Raw genomic sequence first — 22,831 nt, 5'->3', positions numbered from 1 at the left:
TAACCTGATTTCCCAGATGGATGTGTTTCACACATCCATCTGGGAAAGCTTCAATAGGAAACGTTCGAGAAAAGGCAGAGGATTTGAAAAAAAAACTCGGAGTTTGATTGGATGAATGTTCTGTCTGTCACATCTCCACAGGCCAAACAGAGCAACAAAACACGTGACGTAGCAGCTATCAAGCGGCGTGTGCGCAGCTATGCGAAACATGGCAACTAGACATATAGGGCCTGACAAAAAGAGAGGCAAAAGTTGCATTTTCACTCTTTAAAACTGCATCACAATGTTTTATTTAAGAAAACTATCCACATCAAGCGCAAATAAATCAATAGAAAATGTAAAAAGTCTCACACTTTATGGTGAGGAGAACCACAGTGAAGCTGCGGTGTAACATTTATTGTACTCCACAGATGACCAGGTGCTCCTTCAGGATGTTATGGGCCGAGTAATAACGGCGTTTATGTTGCTGACAAAGGAAGTCTTGCCTAGAACTTGTTTAAATGCACGGTATATAAATTCCACCACCAGGGGGCTCTTGATCAAAACAGCAACATGATATGACAAACAGCCCTAACTCCCAATAGTACAGAATCCTTTAAAAAGTTCTTGGAACCAGATGGTGATCCAGATCACTCCCAAATTCTAACCAGTTCTTCCTTATGCCATTTCTGACATTTCCTGAAAATTTCATCAAAATCCGTCTACAACTTTTTGAGTTATGTTGCTAACAAACGAACAAACCCACTTGATCACATAACCTCCTTGGCGGAGGTAAAAATATATAAGAAGACAAAAGAAAATAGATCCATTCCATTATGTCACCTATCAGATAATAATAGTTGATGGATTTTGGCATTGGCATCACACCAACTCCTCCAGACACTGTGCAGTGTGAAGAATCAGTAAAGCTTGATGTCATTTCTCTCTGCAGGGTGCACTAGACCAGAAATCCCTGTAAATGTCGTGTCAGAAGCTCCTCTACCAAAACAAAAAAGCCTGTGCTATCATGAAAGATTAGTGGAGATTGAAAGTGAGCGAAGGCATTCAGATGCTATTTTAGTGACTCGACAGCTTTTGAAAGGCCCTGCCAGTGTGATAAACACTTGAAAAGCTGTGAGTGACTCCTCCCCAGGAGCTGGCTCCACAGCGTGGCCCGCCATCGAACACAATCAGTCAACATACGTATGTGCAGCACCAAAATGTTTCCCAGAAATGATCCATGGCACGAACAAATCAAATAAATCTCTCTTTGAGATGTCCTCAGAGAAAATAAAATCCAATCAGAGCAGATAGATCCCGCTTGTGTGTTGTGTTTTATGCGATGAAAGCTGCTGGATTTATTACAGAGATGAGATTACATTAACACACAGCAGGTGGTTGCACTGGAGGTAACGTGCTCTTTCATTACGCTGCAGGAGATTGATGCATTCCTGCCTGTTCCCTATAGTAATATGATTAAAAGTTTCATAATAAAGCATGAGACAAGATCAGAAAGCAGCCAATGCTCTAAACACATCATTTTCACGGAGCCTGCGTTGACAAATGCAGCTTACATAAGAGCTAAAGCATGGGAAGCTTTCCTCTCATGGAAAATTTGGCACTAATGATGCCCTTTTTGCCACTGGCTCTCCTTGGGCAGCTTAAATCACTTCCAAATGAACTCTTTCCTTTCCCGAGGATTTCTTAACCTGCGTTTAAAGCCCCTCTTGGACCTCTTTCCCACTCACTCCAGACGCTATCAAATGCTGTCACTTTATGTCGCAATTATTCACATAAATGACCTTTTCTTCTAGAGCTGTTTGCGGCGTTCTCTAGGGGACTTTAAGTGAAATTTTGATGTTACCTCAAACCATTTCCACCCAGCTGCTCTCTCCTCTGTGGGATTGCTCTTTTGAGATGTGCAATAGCAGTTTTAGTACCTTCAAATAGGCCATTTAACTGTGTCGTGATCACGTCCAAAGAAATTATTGTGCTTCCTTTCAGGCTGAGGAGCATGCTGAAGCTGCTGGAGGAGAGAGATGTCGATTTTGAAGAGATTAAGAAGAATCTGGATTTCACAGCGTCATTACTGGAGGCAATTTACCTTGATGGCACAAGGTAGAGTAAAAAAAAACAACCAAAACTCTTTCTTGAATGTCTTCTGTCAGGCATTCCAGTTTTTTAAAATACTCCAGCACTTTGAATTTGTATTAAAAGGGAAAATAAAAGACAATAACTATTTCTGATGCTTGTGTTTGAGCTAGATAACACCACATTCATTACTGTATGATTTCCTTTTATCCAATGGAGGATCAGGCCTGCCCACAGAAATGGCTAGGCCTCTAAACACTGATTTATCAATATCAGTGCATGTGTGTTGAATCGCAATCCTTGTTTTTAGCCGTCTGCCTCCTCTAAGTGTGGACAAGTATCATACCTTCCTCTGCTTTGTGCTGGCATGGCATGTCTATCACTCCTCCAGACAAAAAAAAAACATTGTAAGAATTTTAAAATTTTACTGAAGCAACCATAAATAAAACATGTATTGTTGCTGCATTGATAAGAATGCTGATTATTTATGTTATGACACTTTGCAATTGACCATGTTTTTTCTGAACCACAGGGGAAGGAAAAAGTATGTCATCTTTTTGAAATGATCTAGTTTACTGCACTAATTTGCCATCAAATGTGTTCTGATCTGCATCTAAGTCACAAGTATAGATAAACACAATGTGCTTAACTTAATATCAAACAAATAAATACGCCTTTATTAAACATAGCCACTAAACACTCACAGTGCTGCTGGAAAAAGTAAGTGAACCCTGGATTATATAACTGGTTACACCTGCTATGGCAGCAAAAATCTCAACCAAGTGTCTCAGTAGCCGCTGATTAGACCTGACCAACATTGAGGAGCCGCTGAACTGCTTCAGCTCACCAAGCTTCTTAGGGTGTCTTGAAGTCATTCCACAGCGTTCTCTAATAGATCCAGGTCTGGGCTCTGACTGGCCACTCCAAAATTTTCGGAAGCCATGCTGTTGTAGATTTTCTTCCATGTTTAGAGCCGTTGTCCTGCTTGCATCTCCCAGTTCTTCTGAGCTTCAGCCATCCTGATGTGATCCTGTAGGACATCTTGATAAACCTGGGAATTCATTTCCCCTCAATGACAGCTGGGCGCCCAGACCCTGAGGCAGCAAAGCAGCCTCAAATCAGATGCTCCCTCCATGATGTTCTCATGTTAGTGTCTGGTACCCATTTTACACCATATATAGATCTACATGTTCTCCAAGGCAATTTAACATTAGTTTCATCAGTCCACAAAACTTTTTCCCAGTGGTGTTGTGGAGAGTCGAGGTGCTCCTTGGTAAACTTGACGTGCAGTGATGCTGAATGTGGTGTCCTGCCTTGGATGCTATGCCTGTTCAATCTTTAACAGGCATGGTGTCCATCTCTCATGAAACATACATGTTGACTTGTTCCAATGATTCCTTCAAGCCTTTAGCTCTTCCCTTGGGTTCTTTTTTTACCTCTCTAAGCATTTGTGCCCTTAGAGTCAACCTGGCTGGGCGTCCACTTCTAGGGAGAGGAGCCACAGTACTGCATCGTGTCCATTTGTGGGCATTTTGTCTAACTCCATAATGTGTGTGTACTATGTACTAACCATTGTTTCATTTCTGTGGATAAATTTCACATATTGAAAGGGAAAGAATAGTTAAAAGTGCCAATGTGCTGCATTAGATGCTTCACGTGTGGCTGCTGTCCATCAGAAACATAAGCTGAAATACCTTGGCACTATTAACATGTCTTTTCTCTTTCTCTTTTTTCTTTATTGAGTATTTTTAATTGTCTGTCTAACAATGTGTGTGTGTGTTTGTTGTCTCTCCAGGCAGTGTTTGGAGACAGAGGACGACCTTCAGCAGCTGCAGTCAGACGGGGTGCCTTCAGAGGTCACCGATTGGCTGGCATCCACCTTCACACAGAGAGTCAGACGACCTGTGAGGCGTTCAGATGAGAAGCCAAAGTTTCGCAGCATTGTGCACGCCGTGCAAGCTGGGATATTTGTGGAAAGGTAATTCTCACCACATTTGTTACATTTTCAGCAATGAAATGTTGTTGTCTGTTTTGACTCAGACAAAACAGAAGCTTTTATTTAGAAAGAAAGAAGACATGGAATAGTCTTATAATGTACATTTGCCATTCTAAATGACTGATTTACACCTCTGTTGTTAAGTCTCATATAAGCTCATACAGTGTTTTTACAATCTCAGCTGAAGAAAACTGAGCAGAAACATGAAGCATTAGCCTCCTTCTCTCTTTAAAACATCCTTCCAAAGAGGACAGGGACTTTGGATAGGTTACATAAACAGCTCCTAAGACCAGTTGGCTGCTCAGTGTCAACATGTGAACTTTTACTGAACTCAACATAAACACTGCATTATTCCAGGATGTTCAAGAGGGCGTACACGGCCGCCATGCCAGACCAACCTGCGCTGGTCGTAAACTGCCTCAGGGTGAGACTCCTGCACTCATAAATCTCTCCGTGTGAGCAATAAATTAGACATCAGAGAGGGGATCATCACAAGCATGCATCAGTAACACAGTCTCTCTCCTCTCCTTCTCCTCAGGATGTTGATCGTTGGAGTTTTGACGTCTTTGCTCTGAACGCTGCCAGCTCAGATCATGCACTACGAACTCTGTTCTTTGAGCTGATCACCAGATACGGGCTCAACAGCCGGTTTAAGGTCTTTTATCTCTGAAATCATCGCATAGTTTACACAGAGCTCTTTCCATATGTTATGATGGTGGAAAAATTCAAGAATGTCAGATCTCAGGATAAAAATTCTTATAGTTAAACAAAAACTTTAGCCCTCGTAGAGGGGGAATGTGTGCTGTAATAGCAGATAACACGGTTAATGTGTGGAGTCCTAACCACAGCTTTACAACATTATTTCTGCAGCTTAAATCCATAACAGAAATTGTGTGAACCTCAGATTTCTTCAATGATTTCCTAATGCTCTTTTCAGATCCCCATCTCATGCCTGACCGAGTTCCTGTGTGCTCTAGAGAGAGGATACTGCAAACACAACAACCCATACCACAGCCACGTTCATGCCGCTGATGTGACTCAGACGCTGCACTGCCTGCTGCTGCGCTCAGGACTCGTGGTACAGAGGAATCACTTCTACTCCTACTCAGTCAAATGCTTAAAGGAAAAGGGTTTAGTTTTTGGAAAATGTTTCTTTTACATTGATACAGTGCAAATTTGTAAATATGGGGAAAATGCTGACATTTGTTGAGAAATATGATGTCAGAATAAAAGCTTTTTATCAGAAAATTAGTATTTTTTTACTGCAATGGCTGGAGGATCAAAAATTGTGGTTTTAATAGGTTCCATTGGGGCATTTTTGGTCATGAACATCCCGTACAAATCTATTGAAAAGAAAAAAAAAACTCAAAATTTTAGGTTGTTAGCATTACTACACTCAAAATATCCAAAAAGAAAACAAAAAATAAGAAAATTAAAAAGGCTAAATTAACCCTTTACACATTAAAGGTGTCACTTTCAAGCTCAGATTTACACATATGATGTACTTTCATAAAGGAAGAGAATTAAAAATCAAAAACCTCTGCTTTAACCACACTGACATGCTGTGTTTCCGATTATGATACTGACTGAAAAAGATGCTGTTCAGGGTAGACAGTCATGGTTTTGAAGGAATTAGCATGACTGTCAACTAAGACTGACTAAGATGATTTGTCGGCAGCCTTTTTTCCCCACTACAAAAACTAGACTAAGACTAACAAAAATCGATCTTTGATGACTAAAACTGACAAAAAGTAAATTAAGTTTTCATCAAGATGACAAAAACTAGACTAACATGTAATGTAGTTTTTGTCAGACATTCATAATCCATGATACAGTATTTCTCCACTGTGGGTTAATCTGGCAAAAATCAATGCAGCTGTAGCTAGTCTGCCTCTCAGCTTTAAAAAACAGGGACACTAGGTTTGGCAGCATGCAGAAAACACACTACCATGACTTGGTACCAGATTTACGCAAGAAAATAAATGCTTGGTCTTAAAGTAAAGACTAAAATCTGAGGACTTTATATGGACAAAACTAGACTAAAATGTTTTTGAGTTTTCGTCAACTAAAAGTAGACTAAAACTAAAAAGAGCAGAAAAGACTAAAATTTGACTTAAACTAAAAGACATTTCATCTAAAGACTAAAGCTAAGACTAAATCAAAAATAGCTGCCAAAATTAACACTGGTCTGTTCATGATCTTGACTCTAGTTTCCACTCGTTGTGGATTATTGGAATGTTGGGATAGTTGTATATTGCACAAATGCATGCTCCACCCTTAGTATAAAGAAACTATTGTATAATAATACAGCTCTTGAAATCTCGGTGATGAAGTTTGTAATGCACCAATAAATTTAAGATTGCACAAACCAAACCATCAGTTACTTTATATTTGATTTGACTGACTGATTTAATTTCACTATTGTGTCATGCATAAAACATTATGCACAGCCCAAAGAGGCTTACAAAACACCATCATTAATACAAAGAGAGCAGAAAAAAAAGCAGATGCATGTCATAAGACAAATTAGTAAAATTAACCAAGAAAACTTGTTGTCCTTTTCAGGCTTTGGTAACAAAAGTGGTCAGCTTGAAAAACCTCAGGAAGTAAAAAACCATCCCATCCTATCATCATCAGTGCTCCAAAACATTTGAGGATTATGAACTGACATTTCTTTCATTAGAGGTTTTCTTAACTTGTCAGAGAGGTAACAAAAGAAAGTGAGATTCATTCTGGAGTTCTCCTAAACTACAAAATCTGTATTTAAGACTGTTAATGTTAGTATGTTTGCATCCCTTCATTCGCATTTACTATCCTTCTCATCAACAAGCAAGAAGAATCTGGCCAAATGCTAGAGCCATTGAATTTTCTATACTTACTACATACCTACTACACTAAAGTTATGTTGTGTATCTATTTCTTTGTCTGCTGTTTCTATGAAGCACTGGCTGACTGAGCTGGAGGTGATGGCGTCGTTATTCGCTGCAGCCATCCATGACTACGAGCACACAGGAACCACAAACAACTTCCACATCCACACAAAGTAAGCTCTTCCTCTGAAGCACATTTATAAAAGCCCACACTTGTATAGCACAACCTAAATTTACACAGCATCCTGTTGTGAAATCATAAAATAGCAGGAGATGTTAGGGAACGTAGGAATGGAAAGGCGGTGTCTCAGAAAGGCCTTTGTGCAGTTTTTAGGAGACAGTGGGAGAGAGGCAGAGCACTCTAAAGCAAACACATCTTTATGGAGGGAACACAGTATTTTTAGACGTTGATTTTCCACACAGGAGGGCTGAAGAACGCAGTCTCCTGGCACCCATCATGCTGATCGTTCTTTTATTTTGGGAAGGATACTAATTCACAATAAAAGAACATGTCTTGGTTACAGAAAAATAAACAGTATCCATCTAAAGGTCAAACTCCACCCAAAATATATTTCTTAGTAATTAAAACGACCCTCCAGAGGTTTCGAAATATCAACATACACTCTGACCACTTTATTAGGTATAGCAGTTCAACTTCTCATTAATGCAGATATCTAATCAGCCAATCACATGACAGCAACTAATGCATTTGGGCATTCAGGAGGATCAAGATTTGCTCAAGTTCAAACTACACCACCTGCTGCTTGTCTAAATGCCTTGGTTGCTGCCATGTGACTGGCTGATTAGATATTTGCATTAATGAGCAGTTAAACAGGTGTACTTAATAAAGTGGTTAGTGAGTGTAAATATTTCTGTTCTTTGTTTTCTACCTCAGAGAGAATAGTGTTTTTGTCCTCTTTAATTTATGCATGGTGAAATTGATTCTGTTTGTTCTTGTTTTCATGAAAGACAAGTGTTAAAATACCCAGAACAACTCTTACAGGAGAAACACTTCTCTGCACTAACCATCGGTACTGTCAAACCCAAAATTTTCCAAAGCATTTACCCAAACAGCTTTACACTTGACCCTTCAAAGGTCTGGTTTACTGTAGGTTGTGGATAAAGCTGCAAGACCAGGGGGTGTTGTTTTTTAGGTTGGTCCATTAAAAGGGAAAATGAAATCTAAAATCGACTGTCACATCCATTTCAGGCTGGGTGCATGGTTGTTGTGTAACGGCTGTGTCATGGCTTGATTTTCATTTCAGCATGCATGTTAATTCAGGGTTTTCAGACTACCTGTGCAAGCGCCCCATTTCATAAGCCTGATTAAACTCACGTGCTGACAATTTAGAGAACAGAAGGCTTGCTTGTTTTCACAGTGAGCCATGTGCATCTCAAAGTCAAAGTAGACTGGAAAATGATAAATACAGAGCTACATTTTCTTGTTTTAGCTGGTATATATGTCTGTTCACCCCCTCTGACCTTGTTTTATCCTTTAACTGATCATAAATATCAATCATGGTCAACATAATTTAGATTATTAGGGCAAAAAGAATGATGTCAAAGTGAAAACAGATTTCTACAAAGTAATGTCAATTTAACAAAAATATGAAATGTAAATAAGTGATTGCAAAAATATTCACCCTCCAGCCAGTTGGTGCTAGTAGTCTCAGAAGTAGTGAAATAGACTTCACCTGAGTGCAGTGAATGTGTCTCAAGTGATTAATGTAAAGAGTCATCTGTGTCTGGAAGGTCCTGTCACTGGATGATCAGTGTTGCTGGCCACCATTACACCATGAAGACAAAAGAACACTCCAAGTAAGTCAGAGAAAAGGTTATTGAAAAGTACAAGTCAGGGGATGGATACAAAAAAGGCACTAATCATCTCCCGAAATTCAATTAAATCCATCATCCAGAAATGTAAGCAATATGGCGCATGTGTAGATCTGCCTGGATAAGGTCATCCTCACAAAATGAGTGACTGTGCAAGGACTAGTGAGCGAGGCCACCAAGACACCTATGACTACTATGAAGGAGTTACAAGCTTCAGCAGCTGAGACTGGATAGACTCTGCATACAACAACTGTTGTCCGGCTGTGACAAAGAGAAAGCCACAGTTGAAGAAAACTCGTTAAATCTTGACTAGTTTGTCTAAAGGCATGTGGTAAACTCCATGGTCAAGTGGAATAAAGTTATTTGGTCTGATGAGACCAAAATGGGACTTTTTTGCCATCAGAAAAGATGCTGTGTAAAGATGCACATCGCAACAAACACACCATCCCCACTGTGAAGCATAGTGGTGGCAGCATCATGCTATGGGATGCTTCTCAGCAGCCAGCCTCATAACACTTGTAAAGTTAGAGGGTAAAATGAATATAGCAAAACATAGGAATGTCCTGGAGGATATTCAGTCTGCAAGAGAACTACAGTTTGGGAGAAGATTTGTCTTCCAGCAAGACAATGATTTGAAGCATACAGCGAACACACAGAAATGGTTTAAAGACAACATTTAAGTTGAAAAGGGCTGTTAAAACTCAATCTCTGTACAACCTGACAGAGCTTGAGAAGTTTAGCAAAGAATGGAGTAAAACTGCAATGTCCAATTGTACAAATCTGTTTTCACCTTGATGTTAAAGAAGGGGTTTTGTTGCAATTTTTTTGTAAAAAAAACAAAAAAACAAAACCCTAATTATATTGACCATGATTGATTAATAAAATCAATAAAAGGTTAAAACATCTAAGGGGTGAATAATTTTTCCTGGCTGTGCAGTTTTTATCACAAAAGCACTTTAAGCACTTTTAAAGTCATCATTACAGTCTAACAGCAATATGCTAAAATGACCCCCTGTGGACTCTTTCTTTTGTTACTTATTCTCAACTCTGTCATCCATTGAACATACTTGTTGAACTCCATTTTAATTCATACTTTCTCTCTTTTCTCTCTTCGTGTCTTTGTGCAGGTCAGAGTTCGCTCTGATCTACAACGATCGCGCGGTGCAGGAGAGTCATCACCTGAGTGCAGCGTTTCGCCTTCTGCAGGACGACCAGATGAACATCTTCATCAATCTGACAAGAGAGGAGTGGATGTAAGTGAAAAACATTTTAACCTTTTAATTACGCTCACTGACCACTTTATTGGGTATACCCACTGATTAAACCAAATATCTAATCAGCCAATCAAATGGCAGAAACCAATGCATCTAGGCAAATTCAAGCAAAAGGGGACACTATCCAATACTGATAGAATGCCTTGCCGGTCACAAGCATGGATGATCTCTGCTCCTGATGTTTGTCAAAACTCTTCCTAATCAGAATAAGCCTACTTAAATAGATTGAACATAACATGACAAGATATCATGACAGGATATGTTCATAGGCACTGATAAAGTTTGAAACCCATATATTCTTGCCAACTGAAACATATAAATCCAAATCAGAGTTGTAATATTCTGAAATTGCCACAGTGAACAATTACTGAGAAATAAACCAGAAAAAAACCCTAAAATAAACCGAAATGACGTAGATGCAGTTTAGATGGATGACTCAACATTGTCATTTTCTCAGAAATACTAAAGTGCTCTCCGCCTACATAACTATTCACCTGAATGCAACATGTTCTCATACATTCTCTGTCTGATGCAGAGAATTTGCCCTTTAAAACTGAAATAAAATAAAAAGGTCAGACAAAACCCTTTAAAAGTTTTATTCCACAAAGAATTTCATTTATTTATTTGCTGTAATTTCTGAAATTATCTCAATGATTAAAAAAAGGTAAACAGTATTCTGTCATTTTCATCACTGAAACTGTTAAGATACTTAAAAAAAGAGAAGTTCATTTGGAACTGATTGTATATATTTTATTTTGCTGTTTTACTGTAGAAACTCAGTCATGTACGAAAAATACAGTCACTTAATTAGGTACACCTTATCAACTACTTAAAATGTTAGTACGTATTCACCCAATCACATGGCATGCAGACAGGTCACATGATGATCTAACTGATCATTAGAATTGGAAGAAAGGGAGTTAAGTAACTCTGAATGTTGGTGCCAGGTAGACTGGCTTGAGAATTTCACAAACTGCGGCTCCACTTGGATTTTCATGTCCAACTATTTCTCATCTGAGCAGCCGTACTCTGGGCCAAAATGCCTTGTTCATGGCTGAGGTCGGAGGAAAATGGTTTGAGCTGAAAGAAAGGCAACAAAAACTGAAATAACAACTTGTCACAGCTGAGGTATGCTTTAAAAGCACATGTCAAATGGTGTAGCTACAGCAGAAAAAGACCACACCATTACTGTCAGCTAAGATCAGGAAGAGGAGGACAGAATTCACATGAGCTCACCAAAACTGGACAAGTTTGAATGAAACACAAGATACATGTGCCCTATAAAGAGGATCAGCGAAGAAATCCCTAATCCATTACTATCCGCCTCCACAAGTCAACCGTGCAGACTGATGGGTAGTAAGAAACCCGCACTTTACAGGAGGTTGTCAAGTGGGAACCCTCCTTCATCAGTGTTTCGTCCAGTTAGTCCCACGACACCTCTGGAGGGCTGAACAGTGATCTCCAGCGTCCCAGAGCCACCCCCCTCCATGCCTCACTTTCTGCTGTTTAAACAACATGAAAGACCATAAATCCCCTTCCTTCTCCATTCTGATGCTCAGTTTGAACTTCAGCAGATTGTCTTGACTCTTGACCATGTCTACATGTAGGGATGTTCATAAAGTTGTTTTTCTGCTGATTATTGAGTTACTGCTAAATATTAAAATAACAATAGTACAGGGGGCTGCCTCACAGGCTCTCTCTATCTCTCTCCATTATCCTCTGTTCAGGCAGCATGACGAAATGGCGGTTAGCATACAAGTTAGCATTCGAGCTAGTGGTAATAATTGATCATAATTTGATTAAAATGGACAAAAAGATGTTCAGTATCAGGTTTACTGGTGTGGATTCACTCATTAATGCCCCAAAAGTCACATGAGTTGAACGCTAGCTGAAAATGCTGCCACGAGGGATTCAAAGGCATCAACAGCGTCAATGGGAAGGCACAATGGCTAGCTTCAAGAGGAAAAACAAATAAGAGGCATCGATTTAAGGTTCAGAAGCTATTTAACTTTGATCAACTTTGTAACTTCTTGTCGTGTACGACAGCGCAGGTTTGAAAGGCATTTTAACAATCGAATTAAGGGAAATACTGTCATTCAGCCTCCATTCCTTGCTGCTGTAGAGTGTCCTTTGGTTCTTCATCGCTGTTCTAAAAACAGTAGCCTGTGCATTCAGTACTTTCTGGCAGCGAAGAAGAATTGATTTCCGGTTTATAGGGCTAACATTTGGAAAAGCTAAACGAAGCAAAATATAAAATTAAACCAAATGGTATCAGATCGGTCCATAAACTCGTGCACTCACCGATACCAATACCTGCATTTTAAGCACATGGACGTATTTCAGATACTGGTATCGGAATTGGAACAACCTTATCTACATGCCTAAATGTAATGGTTTCTGTCATGTTATTGTTATTTTTGGGGGCTTTTTGCCTTTGTTTGATAGGACAGCCAACTAGAGACAGGAAACATGGGACAAGGGGGGGTGGTCAATCGTGCGACCAGTGCGTAGAGGACTATAGCCTCTGTATGTGGGTGCCTGGTCTACAAGCTGACCACTTTTAAGTCTGTTTCTCTATCTGACTTTGGTATGAAAGATCTTCTATATCTTTCTGTCTTTGCTGCAGAACAGAAAGATAGAGATTTTTCATACCATCAGCAATAAGACTATATAATTCTACCATAAACAGATGAGACTCCAGACAAATGAATTTTCCTTCGGGGATAAATAAAGTTATTATATTGTATTGTATTGACCTCTCATTGGTCAGACCACTGGACATAAAGACACAGGACATCTTTTAATTTAGGAATCAGTAAAGGGTCATGTTAGCTTACTGCTCTATGACTCATTCACTCATCATTAATGTGTTGTCATAGATGAGCCGTGTTTCCTCTAGTGACTAACACTGAGACATGTTTTTATTTATTCGTACAACACAAACAAAATGACAAAGTCAGCGAGACTCATGGATATTGCCTGAGCTGTTAATCTGAGCAATCATAAGCTCACTTTGTCTGTAACTTTAAGTGTGTAGATATCAGTTTCTTTACTGGAAAACAGTTTGTGACGATGAAATATTCAGAAAGTTTTCATATTCATGGAGGCTGGTGCTTCATATATCACAGAAACAGAACGTCACTGTGTTATTCATGGGAGAGCTCTGCAGATATTGTCAAAGATAAACACCAGCAGCATACTGTAATGGCCTTTTTTATGCAGCCAGTGTTACCATGGGAACTAGAAAATCCATCAGGAACTCTTAAAGGTTACAACCCCATTGACACTTCCTCTCTGTTGTTATTTTACAGTTCAGACTTTCTTCCTTTCATCAGGGGGCAGTAAGTTAACACCGTGTCTCTTTGTGTTTGTTTACAGGGAGCTGAGATCGCTCGTCATAGATATGGTGTTGTCCACGGACATGTCCTCCCACCTCCTCCAAGTCAAAGCCATGAAATCTTGTCTGCAGCAACAAGAACGGTACTGGGCTGATGTTTTCAAGCTGTGTGGTGTAATCAAGATGATATAAAGTGAATGGTCTGAGTAGGTACAGCTAATTAAAAATGTTTCACTAAAAGAATGGCAAATTAGTGTCAACCTGGCAGGACCTACGTCTACCTTGTACACAAATCAGATACTGCAACAATATCAGGACATGCTTGGTGTTTCTTCCTGCAGGATTGACAAGCCCAAAGCTCTGTCCCTACTGCTCCACACAGCTGACATCAGTCACCCATCTAAACCCTGGGCTCTGCACTCTCGATGGACCAAAGCATTGATGGAGGAGTTCTTCAGGCAGGTAGGAACTTTAAAAGACCCGCAGACCTGACAATGTGTCAAGTTTTTCTTCTTTGTCCAGTCTTAAAGCACAGCTAAGCTACATCAGCAGACAGCTGATGATAGCTTCTTATGTGCTTTATACATAATTTATTTAATTGGTTACCAAACTTTCAATCCAACCCCTTTAAATATGGTATATAACCATTTAAAAAAATATGAAGCAATCATTTTCATTCAATGTTCTTAATTGTGTTTTATTGGGGTATATTATCAACAGATGTGCTCAGAGTGATGGCCCTTTAAAATCTGCTTGACCACCCCCGGTACCACCCAAAAATCCTAAACTACGTTTGGCTATTTTTCTCAGGATTTCTCAGCAACCACGCAGCGACTGCTTGCTCTGTAAAATGAAGCCACTGAAAAGTGCAAGAAACTGCAGTTCCTTCAGCCTCCACAAGAGGCTGAGGAAAAAGTCACATATACCCCATATTAAAATGTCCATAAAGACAGCAGAAATGAGCATGTTTATAACCTGGTTTAAAAAAGGGGTCTGGTTTGAATAGCTCATGTCTTCCTCGACACACACAGTAGGGGGTGATTTTCAATTTTCTTTAAATGAAGTCTAAGAGTCAGGGGCATAGCCCCGGATTTTGACCCTCAGAAAGACTTTACACAGTGCCCCCCTTAACCAGGGAGCCAAGCAACAAATTACGAGTTGTTATTACAAATATATATGCATTATAATGTTTTATTTAGCCAGAATTTCCCCATTTATGGGCATTATCATACTATAGTTAAATTAAGTTTACTTGCATTATTTAGCAGTGCTGGACCATACCATTTGGACATTTTTAAGGGAGGAGCAGGCCCCCCCCAGTGTTGTATATTTTCTATTTGATACAGATTTCAGTCTGTTGACTGATTCATTTAGTCACTTCTGATTCAGTAATGTCCCTAATTACTAGAAAAAAAACAATAAAACCCTACTTTTCATTGCAGGCTTCTCAAGGGCCCCTCCTTACTGTGAGGTAATCAGTACCCTTTTTCCCCCTTGTGCTGCGCCCATGCTAAGAGTTATTCATAATAAGAGATGTGACTGACAGGTAGGCTTGTTTGAGCTGTTTACCTGGGGGCAACAGGTCCAGCTCAGCTGATCTCTTTCTGTTTCTACATTAACCACGAGTTAGTGTGAGACAGTTGTTACAATGTGGCAACTGCCATCATTAAGCTTCAAAAGTAAGCTTCAGAATTACGTAGTGCTTCCAAAAGTATGGGCTCCCCCAGAGAGGGTGAGAGGCCATTTACAAGATTAATGAGTGATACTCTATTAACCCTCACAGCTTGGTGTAGTTGTCTGATGAAAAGTATTACACATTTGTGGATGGTAGGTGTAGAATAGACAGGAGTCCTCAGCTGCTGGTGGACTACCACTGCTCCTACTTTTGTTTCACTTACCCGGTGAGGCGATCCCTGAGTGGGCTTTTAGCTCACCAAGCATCTGGCAGTGCAATGGCTGGTGGAGAATTTAAATGTTGACACACTGCTGCTGGTATGTGTTAAGGACAGCAACTGAAATGCATCAGATGAGGCAACGTGGCTGTCTGGCGTCAGTGTGTTATGGGCTTTAGGCCTCTGTGTGGAGTTCAGGACCACAGTGTAGATTTAAAATACATTCACATAAGCCAAGCTTAAGTCGTTACTATGGAAACAGAATGTTATGTGGTGGGCTGACAAGCATTGGCAGGCTATTCCATTGTCGTGTCATGCTGTAACAATAAGATCATGACATAGATAGCCCGAATAGCTCGTAAAGGAGAGAAAGAGAGACAGAGAGCCTGTGACGTGGTCCTCTGTGTCTCTGCAGACAGGAACTGCTTTGAAACATGGCAAAATAGAGCTAATACATAGAAGTGCAAGATTTTTTTTTTAAAATGCAAAAAGATTATTTGTCCCGAAGAGATAGGGTTAGGGTTAGAATAAGAATAACTTTGTGCAAAAAACAGTCTAGATCATTACTGTAACTTTGAGTTTTATTTTCAAATAAGGTATTCTTTTGTCTTTATAATCCCCTAACCTTCTTAAAATTCAAGTGACACTTCTGCTGCACACATGTTCCTAACGCCCAGGTTGTCCAGAAAGAAAGGATGTTCAGAGCTCGGCTGTGCTCTACAGGGTTGATGTTTTACAAGCTTTTTAAGACAAAAAGTCCAGGAGAGACAAAATGGTTAAAAAATGGCCCAGGGCTTAAAGGGTAAACACTTTCCAACAGAAAGGTCATCAGTGCCATCAGGGGCTTAAAGTTACAAGAAAAGGCTTTGTTGAGTCACAAAGTATATTAGAGAGCTGAATATTGAAAGGAAAATAGAGGTGACCGTGCAGATGGCTCATTAATTTTACTTTTAAATTCTCTGTTTATGATATAAAATGTGAAGTTGAAGACTTTTCATAGTATGAAAGGCATACTTCAGTTTGGGAAAAGCTGCCTTAAATAATCAAAGAGGAATCATATCTTGTTCTATTTGAGAAGAAATGTATTCAGGATTTTTTTAACGGCACTCAAAATTCAGAAGTTGAAGTTTATTTGATGGTGGAGGCATCCTCGTGGAGTAGTCCAGAGTTTGTGGGGACAGAGGAGGAGGGGGAAAGAGAGGAAGAGCTGGGAGGGAGTTCAGTATTCTGACAGCCTGATGGATGAAACTGTCTCTCAGTCTGCTTGTCCTCGCCCAGAGACTCCTCTGCCTCCTCCCAGATGGCAGGAGACTGAAGAAACAATGTGAGGGATGGGTTGAATCGCCTGCAATGCTGTGTGCTCTGCGGGCCATTCATGTGTTGTAAATGGCCTAGGGGAATGGGGGGGCACCAATGATCCTTTCTCCTGCTCTAACTTTTTGCTGCAGGGTCTTACAGCAGGATGCGGAGCAGCTTCCATACCACACAGTTATGCAGCCGGTCAGGATGCTCTCTGTGGTGCTGCAGTAGAAAGACGGGGACCTGGGCTTTGGCCCTCCTCAGTGACGCCAGTGATGCAGTGTTGGTGTTCCCGGAGAGGTCCTTTGTGATGTGTACATCCAGGAACTCAATGCTGCTCACTCTTTCCACAGGAGTGGAGAATGCTGGGTGTTCTCTCTCCTGAAGTCAACAACAATCTCCTTTGTCTTCTCCATGCTGAGAGTGAGATTGTTGTTACTGCACCACATGGCCAGTTGGCTCACCTTGTCCTTGTGGAAATTGAACACAGCACGTTGACCATCTCGGAGGGATATATAGTAATTCACTTAAGCTACACTGACATATTGTGTGGTGTGTATTTTTGCTGGCATTTCTCATTATGAGTAGGACTCTTCTTTTTACTGTAAACATGATGTGAATGGGAAGAGAGCCAGTCAATTACAGATTCTGCTCTGATCTCTGCTAGTCTCTCATGTCTCATCTTCCTCTTACAGCTGTTTTTATCAGTTCTTATTTTTGTATGAATAATGACTAAAACACGAATAGCAGCTATACAATTTGTAAATGACTCATCTAAGTGCAAGAGGAGAGTGGAAAACCTTCACAGAGGTTCATTACATCTAAGAGAAAGAGAATGTAAGAAACAGCACTCCAGGCATGAAGCACAGATAGTAAGAAAGATGAAAAACTTCCTGAAACTTGCACTGAACATTTATTTTGAAAGGCAATGGGGATCTCACAGGCTCTCATTTAATACAAGGAGAAAGCCCTCAGAGAAATACCAGTAATTGAGTCAGACAGATACAAGAATGATTGCCTCTGAACCTGTCCTGAAACATTAGGGCTTAGGATCACAAGCTGTGTTTTCATTACCTGTAGAAATGCACAAAATTTAAATGGTGCAATAAAAAACTGGTAATGGAAACACCTTTATTTAAAAAAAAAAACGCTCAAATATCGCTAAAAAGTTTTTGCACTCTCATGAGGAGGTTTTTCAGACATTTTGATAGAAATATATCGCAAAAGTGCAAAACACTATGGCATTTTCATGTCACAAGACGTAACGTATCGTGTCACATGACCTGTTCACTCCACAACAGTACGTGTTGACAGAAGAAGAAACGAGACTTTTCTCAACATCATACTTATACCCTTATACATGGCTTTTACCATACATGTGGGCTTTGCCTCTGAACCATCATCCGTTGCCTTCGTCTTTTGTTCAAAATGATCAAGGCAACCGCTGTAGATGTAATCATAACCGTACCAACACACAACAGGTTTTGAGCATCCAGCTTCCTTGCAGCAGAGTCTCGCGAGATGAGATTTTACAAGAACTTATAGGCTCATGCCCAAAACTCCCTTCAATGGAAACACATTCAAACTGCACTTGCACTTAGTTGAAACTCAAGAAATATTGTTTTTATTTTGCAAAATACTGTAATGGAAACGCAGCTACTGTCATGTTGGAAGGTGAACCTTCAGCCCAGTCTGAGCCCTGAGAACTGCAGAACAGACTTTCATTAAGAATATCTCTGTAGTTTGCACCAGTCTGCCTTCCCTCAACCCTGACTGGTCTCATACTCCCTGCTGCTGAAAAACACCCCCCAAACTTCTTCTATTTGAGAAATATGGAGGCCACTGTGATATTGGGAACCTTCAGTGGGGCAGAAATTTTTTGTAGCCTCCCCCAGATCTGTGCCTTGGAATAGTGCTGTTTGTGAGCTCTGCAAGCAGTTCTTTTGACCTCATGGTTTTTGCTCTAATATGCATTGTCAGCTGTGAGACTTTCTATAGAGAGATGTGTTCCTTACCAAATCTGGTGGACAGATGGACTCCAATCAAAGTGTAGAAACATGGCAGCAAAGATCCAGAGAAATGGGAGGAACCTGAGTGAAATTTCAAGTGTTTTTGCAAAGGGTCCTAATACATATGTCAATGTGATTATTCTGTTTTTATGTTCAATACATTTGCAAAAAATGTTCAAAATTCAGTTTTCACTTCACCAGAACCTGAGTATAGATTAATGGTCTGAATGCTTTATGAATGCACTGGTCAATGGTCAAACCAGCTATGCCCATTGTCTTGCCTAATTATGCATAACTCAGTGACTTGATATAATCTGTATAGATGCTTTCTGCAAAATGAACACATTACACAGATGTTTCCAACATAAGAAGAGCTATTGAGAACATTTACACCAGGCTGTAAACATGTTTATTTTTGCTGTGAAAATTGTGATTTGTCATAGAACCTGATGGGGATTCGCTTGCTTTTCCCAGCAAGCCTCATGTGGACATAATTTCATTGTCTTTATTTTCAGAATTGGAGATGACTGCTTGTTTGAGTAATTGCAAAACTCTGAATAAATTAGAAAATTACCAGCAGGCATTTCATAATTAGCTTAACCTTGAGCTTTTGTCCAGTCACATACAAACACAATAGTCTCCTCTTATTATCATTTAATCTCACTTGCAATGCCGTCATTTGCAGTCACATATCCTTCAGAGTGTTGCCAAACAGCCCTTTGAGTCTCCTTTTATGACTGTTGAATGAATTCTCGTAAACGCAACACTCAGATCCTTGAATCTCTTTTATCCCTTGAACAAGAAGTAGAATGAGGAATAAAAGGAAGGAACAGAGCAGTGCAGGTGTTGTGCCGAACTTTCTCTGAAATAAGATGTGAGAATTCTCTCTTTCTCTGAAAGATCTCTTAAGTTTTCTGATCCTTAAAGAAAGTACCTGTATGATTTTCTTTGGATGATATGAAAGTCTCATGTGGCAAGTGTTGGAGTGGAATAACCTTTAAGAAGTTATTTCCAGCTGCTACATGGAGCGCCCTTTGTGATATCTTCTCTCTGTCTTTCTATCTTTGTGAGGGTGATAGAGAGGCGGAGCTCGGCCTTCCCTTCTCTCCTCTGTGTGATCGAAACAGCACTCTGATAGCAGAGTCCCAAATAGGTATGTCTCACTGAATACTTTAAAATAGCCTGTTTGTTACTCCTCTTGTCCTATAAAATGGATTCAATACACATTTTTATATCTGATAAAGACACAATAAATATGCCTGAATACAGCAACTGCTCTTTGGTTTTGATATATTTGTTTTACTTCCAACCTCTGTAATATACAGTATGATATCTTGACCATCTGGAATCTTTGACATTTGTGTGTTTAAGTGTTTTATAACAGATTTTTGAGTCTGAAAATGACCTAATATTTGATGATACTTAAAGGGAAGTTTATGCTCTTTCAGGTTTCATAGATTTTATTGTGTATCCCACGTTCTCTCTGCTGACCGACATGGCTGAAAAGATTGTGATTCCTCTGGTGGAGGAGAACCCAGGCCCACCTGATCCCTGCAACAGACACAGGTGACACAGACAACACAAATTAATGTTTGAAAAACTCACAGCGCAGCATGTTTTAGTGAGACATTTTGTTTTTGATGGCTGAACATCTTTAAGCTTAGCAGTGACAGAATCTGGAACCTCTGAGTTTCCTTTCAGTATCCAGTGTCTGCGGACCAAAAACATCTGTGGACGGTACAGCCAAACTAGCAATAGGCTTGGCTTCTATCTAACACTGTAATGTAAGATGGAATCATTATATTCATCACAAGTAATCAATCTTTATTTGCATAGAACTAGTTCAAAACCAAATCTGAAGACACTTTGAGAGGGGTCTGACTGCTGGCCGCAGATCTCAGACGCCCCTTCTTGCAGACCACTACTGTGAGACAACACATCTATCAGAATGGAAGGGATGTAATTTGCCAGTATAATGCTTTCAAAGATTTATTTTTTATATTCAGCTTTTTTTTAAAAAGAAAGTTTGATAGTTACATTCATGAAAATAAGCACATTACAAACATTACAGCAAAGCTACATTTAGGAAATAAAACAGAATGAATGTCCCATGTCTAATCGTGATTTGAATATGTAAAGACCTGTTTTTGAATAGTTGCACAAATTGTGGCTCTCTTTAGCTTTGTTAGCTTAAGCTAAAATAAACAAAGCTTCTCTAGCTATGTGGTTAAAAGTAACTACGTAAGCCAATGTAGCTATGTTAGATTTAGACAAAGTTTGCAAAGCTTCACTAGCTATGTGGTTAAAAGTTACTACATCAGTCAATGTAGCTATGTTAGCTTTAGCTAAAGTTAACAAAGCTTAATGAGCTATGTGGTTAAAAGTTACTACATCAGTCAATGTAGCTACATTAGCTTTAACTAAAGTTAACAAGCTCCTCTAGCTATGTCATTTAAAGTTATTATGTAAGGCAATGTAGGTATGCTAACTCTAGCTAAAGCTAAACAAGCTAAAGCAAGCCACTGTTTACATAACTATTTCTTAAATGTGTCTACCTTAAGCACATGTAGCATAATCTAACATAGCTAGAGTAGCTTCACTGAGTTTAATTTAGCTATATAGCTATATAGCTAATGTAGCTTAAATAGCTTTAACTTTGGCCTTAGCTGCGTTTGCTACATTAGAGTGTTTTCATGGAAGACGAGCCTTTTCTCGTGTAAGCAGACTGTTTACGTGATTTCATTAAACATTTTGTAATTAGGTTGTGCAGGTCAGGTTTTTAACTTTTAAATTTTGGTTTCCTAGCCCTGACTTTAACCCTAACCAGAAGTCTAATTTGATTTCATCCGAGAGGTGCAGCTTTTCACTATAAAGGTCTTCATCTGAGATCTGCGGTCTGCAGCCAGACTGTCTCGGAAACTTTGCAAAGATGGTCTAGACAGGCCTCTTTGTTATATTGTTAAAGGTGTTTGAATTATACAGCGGCTTTAGGGGAGCCCCATTTTCTGATGTGCATGTGGCTTTGAAAGTCACACATGCACATATAAGTGCAACGCGGTCAACATCAGAGTTATCATTCTGTCATTCTGCCACTTCTGCAGCAGAGAGTCAATGCTGTCAGTAACCTGCTGTTTAGCCATAATAACAACTTAAGCATTGCACAGCAATTTGATCAGAGAAAATCTGAGCAAAAAAAAACATTAACAAAAACAGACAATTACAGGAAACATATTATACCCACAAAATCCTAGAGAAAAAACACTAACTTACTGATTAGTTCAGGTACCTCCATAATTCTGGGCTTTATTTCAGTGCAGCTCTGCCAAATGTGAATGCCAGGAGGAATGGCTGTAAGCAATTTTCCTGTAGGCTCAAGGCATTGTACCCATACTGTGCTATAGTTGGAGAGACAACTGTATATATGCACGTGTTCCTCTTGCCTTGAGTCTTTATGGTAAACTTAGCTCACAAGATGATGGCACGTTTATTCTTTCTTTTTTTTCATGGAAACAAATGTTAGAACTACATCTTTTTTTTTGGAAACCCAGCAAACTATAAATATGCAACATTTCCCAAACTGTTAACTAAAAGACATAAAAGACAACTCAAAGAAAGAAAGTACGGTGGCAAATTGACCAGAAATTTAATTTAAAACACACAATTGAAACGAATAATGATGCACTATGTGGATGAGACTTGCACACATTTTCTGAAAGCAAACTTGCTGGAGTTGTAACAAATTGTGGGGGAAAAAAGTATTTCTGTGACAGCTCTGTTGTTTCTCTTCAGTAATGTGTGGAAGGAGAGCTCCAGAGGGCTGCAGTGGAGTCTCGCTCATCTCACAGCTGAGCTGGTGAGTTTCCGCTCCACCTGGACGAGACACACCGAGGACAACAAGCTCAAATGGAAGGAGAGTGGCTCCAATGGTATGACGCACATTCATCAATCATTTACTCTTGTTATGAATGAAAGTCACTGCATATATGGTAGGTCATGCATCTTATGTAAAAACTGCAGCTATCAACTAAATTTAGACCTATGAGACTTCATGTACTTGCTTTCAGCCAGTCATTTCCTGCAGAAATTCAGAAAAAAAATGACAACAAAGTTTGATACACAAACCCTTTTCCGAATGTTTCACTTTGCATATTGAATGCAAGTGAGTCCGCTCTGTGTCCTTGATTTGATTTGTTACCTTTATACATGTTTAAAATGATCTCACATTCACGCATACAGATGTTTTTCTTTCAG

At 39.6% G+C, this 22,831-nt stretch overlaps 1 protein-coding gene across 2 annotated transcripts in view; it reads left to right on the top strand.

The window, feature by feature from the left end:
- LOC121507197 (calcium/calmodulin-dependent 3',5'-cyclic nucleotide phosphodiesterase 1B-like) overlaps nucleotides 1–22,831 on the top strand; it is a 34,148-nt gene that overhangs the window by 9,646 nt on the left and 1,671 nt on the right. For both annotated transcript variants that reach the window (XM_041783405.1, XM_041783406.1), the window contains exons 2-13: nucleotides 1,984–2,097; nucleotides 3,866–4,048; nucleotides 4,424–4,490; nucleotides 4,605–4,721; nucleotides 5,004–5,144; nucleotides 7,009–7,109; nucleotides 9,897–10,022; nucleotides 13,422–13,523; nucleotides 13,722–13,842; nucleotides 19,652–19,733; nucleotides 20,029–20,146; nucleotides 22,370–22,506. In XM_041783405.1, the coding sequence (XP_041639339.1) occupies nucleotides 1,984–2,097; nucleotides 3,866–4,048; nucleotides 4,424–4,490; nucleotides 4,605–4,721; nucleotides 5,004–5,144; nucleotides 7,009–7,109; nucleotides 9,897–10,022; nucleotides 13,422–13,523; nucleotides 13,722–13,842; nucleotides 19,652–19,733; nucleotides 20,029–20,146; nucleotides 22,370–22,506 (1,409 nt within the window). The remainder of the gene's footprint in view (nucleotides 1–1,983; nucleotides 2,098–3,865; nucleotides 4,049–4,423; nucleotides 4,491–4,604; nucleotides 4,722–5,003; nucleotides 5,145–7,008; nucleotides 7,110–9,896; nucleotides 10,023–13,421; nucleotides 13,524–13,721; nucleotides 13,843–19,651; nucleotides 19,734–20,028; nucleotides 20,147–22,369; nucleotides 22,507–22,831) is intronic.

The sequence above is a fragment of the Cheilinus undulatus genome, linkage group 3 (genome assembly GCF_018320785.1).
Source record: "Cheilinus undulatus linkage group 3, ASM1832078v1, whole genome shotgun sequence".
In the NCBI taxonomy this organism is placed as follows: domain Eukaryota; kingdom Metazoa; phylum Chordata; class Actinopteri; order Labriformes; family Labridae; genus Cheilinus; species Cheilinus undulatus.
Note: the sequence above shows the minus strand (reverse complement) of the source record. Positions and strands in the feature narration are given on the sequence as shown.